The 7,207-nt window shown below is 39.5% G+C and overlaps 1 protein-coding gene across 1 annotated transcript; it reads left to right on the forward strand.

The window, feature by feature from the left end:
- The first annotated feature begins 3,151 nt into the window (after positions 1 to 3,151).
- Positions 3,152 to 4,923, forward strand: LOC137249139 (vitellogenin-1-like). The gene is made up of 3 exons (XM_067780396.1): positions 3,152 to 3,430; positions 3,497 to 3,867; positions 4,071 to 4,923. The coding sequence occupies exons 1-3, from the start codon at positions 3,199 to 3,201 to the stop codon at positions 4,770 to 4,772; spliced, it is 1,305 nt and encodes a 434-aa protein (XP_067636497.1). The 5' UTR covers positions 3,152 to 3,198; the 3' UTR covers positions 4,773 to 4,923.
- The last annotated feature ends 2,284 nt before the right edge of the window (positions 4,924 to 7,207 follow it).

Here is a 7,207-nt window from a genome sequence, read left to right on the forward strand (position 1 = left end):
CGCATATTCCTGCACACACTTTTTACACAAAAAAGAAATAAAAAATTAAATTGAACCCCAAAATTTTGCTTGACCAACAAATGGAAAACGTTGTTTTTTTTTTGAATGTGCTTTATGCTTTGTTATGCAAAGAAGGATGCGCAAAAGAAGCACGGAAAAAGCACAAAGCAAAAGTGAAAAGATAAAATGTTTAAAGGTGGAAGGTGAAAAATGCGAAGCATTAAAAGTGGTGTATGGAGAGTAAATGGTCAAAGGATTTGAGTTTTTTAATGTATGCGCATACAAGTACGCACATACATACATACTTTTACACACATGCATATATACTTTTAGATTTTCTAGATGTGTTGTTTAACACCACTACATATACATACATATATATATTAAGGCCAGCATTTTTAAAACTACTCTCACGTTTGGTCAGTTTCTTGGGTCAGCTCTTGGCTGTGTGTGTTTGGAATTTTAAAATGAAATTTTCTAACATTTTCGCATTCGATTGATTTGTATGTGTGTGTGCGCTTACGTAAAGCTGGTTTTTTTCTTAATTTTTTATAGGGGATGTCAGCTGCCTCAAGGCATTTCCCAGACACATATGCGAATTTTATTTTAATATCAAATATGGAGAAAAGTATAAATGTTTGTAGGTACTTCAAATGAAAACAGTGACCAGGAGAGGGGGAAAATAAATGGAAATTCATGTTTTTATTTGTAAAAGCAAATTTTTTGGCAATCGATTTTTTCTCTCGTATTTGGTTAAGTAAATATTACATATGAGCTTTTCATTTTAATTCTTATTTGCTTTACTTTTGGGAGTTCTAGTTTAAATCTTAATAAAGCTGGCTAGATCAATAGATTTCTGGCAATACATTTCTCAATGTCAGCTTTCTTTGTTTTCTTCTCGTAGAAATAGAGATGAGTAATCGATGTGGTGGCCCTTTTTCGGACACCGATACTCACAAAGTTGCTCGTCTTTATTGACCGGCCAATTCAACCTAACCTAAGATAGTAGCCCGATTATTCCGGGAACAATTTCATGTGGTCACATCGAGCGGGCACTTAGATGATTTTTATCAAAATGTAGTTGTTAGGTCAAGCTCAACTAATCCCTTACAGCCCTCGAACTCACGGTGGCAGAGCTAAGCGTTGCGATTCTTTAATCAGTAAACTCCAACATCTTCTCTCTCTCCTCCCTATGTTTCTAATGCCCTTTTTTCTTTAATATCTTCCCTTTATCACAATGGGCCTAAGTGTGCCCTCGGTCAGCGACTTCAATCTAACAGTGTTCCCTTTGTGTCTCCCTCTACTACTACCGCCGCCACCTCCACGCATACTTATTATACTTAAACTTCGTTAACTCCCATGTACGTACATAGAATCTGATCACCAAAGAATTTAATATTTTCCTTATTAATGCGTTGATTTGCCAAAAACAGTAAGTAGCGTAAGTTGAGCTCTGAAAGGCACGAATGTGTACTCTTCCATATAGGTATTGTTATCCACTTAAGCCAGCGCTGAGAGATGTGATCGTTGATGAGTCCCAGGGATGCAAATACCAATTTCGCTTGTCGATTCACTCATCAACCATGCCATCACCATCATTTTTTGAATCGCCAAATTCAGGGCCTATCCCCCAAACTGGCCCAAGACACCTAAAGCTACCGTCCCAGACTCAAAAGGATAAACCGCCGGTTTGCAAAACGAGAAGATTGTTACCCACTTACCGAGGCTAATTTAAACCAAGCTTGTACCAAGTAAAATTCAGTGCTTTAGCTTATGCTGGGATGTCACTAAATTTAATTTTGCTGTATATGGCTACCGGGATCAGACCCAAAACCTCTGACATGTGAGCCGAATACGTATCCCACATGCTCACTAATCTGGTATATTTCTGTCAGAAATCTGACAGTTCACATTTCGTAGGGCATACCCATGTCAAAATACCAGTTGCGTATAAGAAGAAAAGGCAGTTGGCTGACTAGTTGATTTGGGATTCATATCAGTTGTAATGTAGTTTAAAGCTAGTTTTCGTAACTGCAAGACAATAATACTTTACATACCTCTGTATAGCGAAAGCTATACATGGAAAAACATTCCCTAAGACCGGTGGACGCTTAGTTACGAACGAGACCCCAAACTCCCGCTCGCACTCCACAAACCATTTAGGATCCGACTAAGATGCCGTGTCCCCGAGTAAGCTACCTGTCTTTGCAAGGATTTATTGTAGTAACGAAGATCCTAAAGATTGCATCGCAGAAGGCGTGTTTAAACAGTTATCGCTAACAGCATATGTAAACCAAGCGACATGCGGTATCTGAATCATGTTGGATAACCCAAGTAGCATATTAGTACTTGAAGTAGGACCGCCTTCCAGGCACATAGGGAAGCATCTCCTTGAGTTAAATGTAATGTCCGGCAGTTAATAAAATACTACTGTCCACTACCATCCCCGCTTCAAAGATCGCGTAGAGCTCTCAAAAACTAAAGAAGGGTGAATCAAGGTGAGATGATGGGACGACGAGGTATGTTTTAATTCGTAAAGTTCGTAGTTAGTAAAAAAAATGCTTCATTGGCTTGGGTGTATTCATGAAACCTTACTTGTTAAGAAGAGCTCACAGTCCCAATTTTCGTTCCACGCCCCCTCTTACATTTAAAACTTGTAGTCGTCAACTCTTAAAGACATTCAAGCTGATAATATTAAGGGATCAAAAACTAATCTAAATTATTTGTTTAAATTAATACAAAAGCGTGTATACCAAGTTTGAAAAATTAACAAAAATTTTTAGTATTATTTTTTAAATTATTTCATAAATTCATGACAAAAATTTAAACATCATATTTTCAATTAGTTAATAGCTCAGTTCGTCTTTTATTCAATTACACATAGCAACAAAGCACAACGCCAGCACTAAACCAGCACCGACAGCCAAAGCAGCAAGAATGCAAGTCAGCAAAACGACCGGCAGCCCAAAGCCCAAACGCCAGCTGCGGTCAAAGCACTGCAAGCAAACAAATTTTGTAAACAACTTTTGTTTTTTTTTTTTTATAAAAAATTTAATAAAATATTAATAAAAATATGCAACTTTCGAAGGTTTGAAGTTCGCCTCAAGACTTTGCTGATGCGATACAAATTTTCTTTTAAAAGCCACCAACGCCTCCACAAGAGCTCACAGTTCGCATTGACCTGCAAAAGTGATCATTATGAATCTATTCAAAATATTCGGTTTAATTAGTTTGATAGTCGCTAGCGCTAGCGCAGCGCCAAACCATCATGGCAAGTCTGAACTAAAAGTCTCCATGAACAGCATGAAACCAAGAGATTGGATTTCAATCGCTGAGCTACAATCGTTGCCCTCAAATGCCGAGGATATTACTTTGCAACAATTGGAGAACATGTCCGTGGAGGAAGGCGAAAGTTTGATCAATAAGATTTGTAAGTAAGAAAGAGATAATGAGCTCTATATGAGTTTTATTTTTGCCTTAACTTTTTTTCTTACAGATCACTTGTCTAAAATGAATCATGCATTGAGACCATCATACGTGCCAAGCCCCAGTAATGTGCCAGTGATCTTCATGAAATCCAACGGACAACATGAGGAGACCAATTTGAGCGAAATGGCGTCCACAGCCAAAAACCAAGCTAAATTGAGCGCTGAAGAAGTAACCATTTTCATCACCGGTTTGCCAGAGACCAGCCCTGCTGTTGCTAAGGCTAACAAAAAATTGGTTGAAGCATATATGGAACGTTATATGAGACAGCAGCGTTCAATGGGTGGCGATTATGAAACCGACTATAAGCAAGCAAAGACTTCAAGCGAGGAAGGCAGCGAGTCATGGAGAGAGGGACGCGAAATTAGTGGAGATCTTGTGGTGAGTAACGGCACGTAGAATCTTTACATCTCTGCTCTTTTAGTTGACGCGCTTACACGCTGTTTCTTTTCGTATTCTCAACACTTCTTCCTCGCTCTTTCCAACTTATTTCTCAAATAACTCTTTATCACTCTCCATTTTTTCTCTTTTTTTATAGCCCTGCACTAAAATTTACTCAATTGCTTTTCTCGTATCATTTGCAGATCATCAAATTGGGTAACACTCTCACCAACATGAAACGTTATGCTCAACTTGATATCGAGAAAACTGGTGAAATGTTGGCTAAGGTACTCATTGACATGCACAGTGAAATGGATTTCCCTGAAAACCTTCACTTGATTGGTCAAGGTATGGGCGCTCATGTTGCTGGTGTTGCTGCTCGTAAATTCAAGCGTTGGGTTGGTCATAGCCTACGTCGTATAACAGCTTTGGACCCCGCAAAGTGGTTTGCCAACGATAAATACTATTTGAATGGTTTGGCTCGTGGTGATGCGGATTTCGTTGATGTCATTCACACAAACACACATGGTTTGGGTATACGTGAACGCATGGGTGATGCTGATTTCTATGTTATGGGCCCTGATGCCATTGCTCCAGGTGCAAATAATGTTGTTGAGGCATCAATGCGCGCTACACGTTACTTCGCCGAATCGGTGCGTCCTGGTATGGAACATAACTTCCCCGCAGTTCCAGCTAAATCAATGCGTCAGTATGAACGTAAAGAGGGTTCCGGCAAGCGTGCTTTCATGGGTATTGATGCCGATTACGACTTGAAAGGTGATTTCATGCTCGAAGTGAATGCCAAGAGTCCATTTGGCAAGCGCTCGCCCGCAAAGAAACAGAGCACTTATCATAGTTTGCATCAGTCGTGGCAGTCATCTGGCAAGGAAGGCTTACAATATTAAGGTGATTGCAGTACTTCGAAAGGACTGAAGTGGATGAGACGGATATTTGATTTTGTGACCTGCTGATTGTTTTTTTTAGTGTTTAAAGTTTTCGTAAATAATAAATATTGCAATAGGAATGAAATGGAAAAAAATCCATTGAAAAAATAAACTTCTGTGGTTTTTCTGTTAAACTATTTTCGTTAGGCAGGAAGTTTTGTGGATTGGCCATCTATAAAAAATTAGCCTATACCCCCTTAGAGCTCCAGTCCTCATTAAATGTTTTTAGTGTCAAACGAATGTCACAATAAAACGTTTGATGAGGTGGCGATTTCACTGTTATGAGCTCTGACGCTTTCTTACTATGCGCGAGCTATCATTAATAGGAAGAATGCATGCAGCCCAGCAAACCCTTGCCGAGCGCTACAACATTCAACTGGATGTTCTACTTGCTTTCAACTTCATCCAAGAATTTTATGATATAAAGTTTGATCTTTCTTCATTGTGCCCTAAACTGAAACCCGATTTTGATACGATCTTTCCGAAACTTTATCTTGAACTCTAGGCTTCATGGCTTATAGGCTTTCTCGGACGAGAAGTTCTGTGGACAACTTTAGCAAAATATTCTTCCAAAGATCTACGTCGAATAACAGACGAAAAGTGAGTTCAATAAAAAGGGTTAAGATAGATATGACGCCGATCGAAATAACAAAAATTATTGAGAGTTCCGCCTTATAACCAAACCTCAAACGGCTGACTACTGGTCAAACTGAGCGGCGGGCAATCGTCAACCTTTTGCATTCCGATGTCAAACGAGTTAGAGCAAGGCTTGCTCAGCGCGATAACGGCTAATTTTTTCAAACTCAGAATTCCCGCAACTACAACCGCCACCTCCCTAGCTAAGGTACGTCTATTTCCTAAAGCCAGCATCTGATGCACCTTGCCCTTACTCATCTCGGTCTTCACGTTTCATATATAGAGGGAAGACAGACGCCTATGTAGTCCATCCTCCCTCTTCGCGTTCAGACAATGTTCAAATGCATCGAGTGATGCTGTGCCTGTACTCAGCGTTGTTCTGTAGGCACCGTCCTCCTTTTCCTAGGCGGCGCAATGTCAACAACGGCAGTATTTAGTGAGTACGAAATATGCTTCCCATTTTTGATTTCATCGTTATGCCCAAACGGGCACACTTCTTTCCCTGTAAAACGTCACTTGTACCTCGAAGAGTGAACACGTTCAGGAAACTGTTGCCTCCTTTTTTTTGGGACGGACAAGTAGGATAGCAGCATCGAAATAAAGTCCAATATCTTCGCCGAATTGCTGATGTTATGGGAATGTACAGAGGAACTTGCAATCGGCCCTCGCGTTTGCTAACAGAGACAAGGGAAGACTTTCAAAAGTCGGAAGGACAAAGAAGGAAGTGACATGGCCTAGTATGGTGTAGAAGGGGCAAATTACGTACTTTCAAATGACCAAAAACGAGGCGCTAATTTATGATGATAACAAAGGTAACATTTTGTCTTCTGTCATTTTATTCCAATTTCAGATGGAGCTTGGCGAAGTTTAACTATTATTGAGCTTCACGGAAAGCTTGAGAGCACACCACTTTAAGTATACTCAACTGAGCAGAGTTCACAGAGTATATTAATTTTGTTCGCATAACGGTAACCCGTAACGGCATAAACTAATCGAGATAGATATAGACTTCTGTAAATGAAAATGATCTGGGCAAAAAAAAAAGAAATTCATTTAGCCATGTCCGTCCGTCCGTCCGCCTGTCCGTAAACACGATAGCTTGAGTAAAATTTTTGATGTTTTCAATGAAATTTGGTATGTAAGTTCCTGGGCATCACCTCAGATCGCTATTTAAAATGAACGAAATCGGACTATAACCACGCCCACTTTTTCGATATCGAAAATTTCGAAAAACCGAAAAAGTGCGATATTCATTACCAAAGACGGTAAAACTTGGTAGGTGGGTAAACCTTATGACGCAGAATAGAAAATTGATAAAATTTTGGACAGTGGGCGTGGCACCGCGCACTTTTAAAAGAAGGTAATTTAAAAGTTTTGCAAGCCTTAATTTGGCAGTTGAGTATGCAATGTTCGGTTACACCCGAACTAAGCCTTCCGTACTTGTTTTAGTACTGCATACTTCCAGGCGCCATTAGCACTCTTAAGTGTAGCATACTTTCAGGCGTATTTCAAAATTATTAAAATTCTCCTGCAGCCAGCGGCACATATGCTTTTTCTAGTCATAAAGAATCTTGCAAAAGTTATTAAAATCAAAAAATAACATTAAAACCAAACAAAATTTGCAGAAAATACCAAAGCAATTTATTTCCTAAGCACCATTGGCTCCCCAGCCTTCCTTCACAAGCCAGCAATACGTTGCCGTTGTAATTGCATGTGCAAAAATCGTGGATGTTGTTATTGTTATTTTATTTGTTATTATT

This window comes from Eurosta solidaginis, chromosome 4, assembly GCF_040869045.1.
Source record: "Eurosta solidaginis isolate ZX-2024a chromosome 4, ASM4086904v1, whole genome shotgun sequence".
Classification (NCBI taxonomy): domain Eukaryota; kingdom Metazoa; phylum Arthropoda; class Insecta; order Diptera; family Tephritidae; genus Eurosta; species Eurosta solidaginis.

Bases quoted from the DNA above. Each gene is read 5' to 3' on its own strand.
- LOC137249139 (XM_067780396.1), top strand. From the start codon at position 3,199: ATGAATCTATTCAAAATATTCGGTTTAATTAGTTTGATAGTCGCTAGC. The intron at 3,431-3,496 runs GTAAGTAAGAAA...TTTTTCTTACAG, and splicing joins AAGTTTGATCAATAAGATTT to ATCACTTGTCTAAAATGAAT. The intron at 3,868-4,070 runs GTGAGTAACGGC...TATCATTTGCAG, and splicing joins AAATTAGTGGAGATCTTGTG to ATCATCAAATTGGGTAACAC.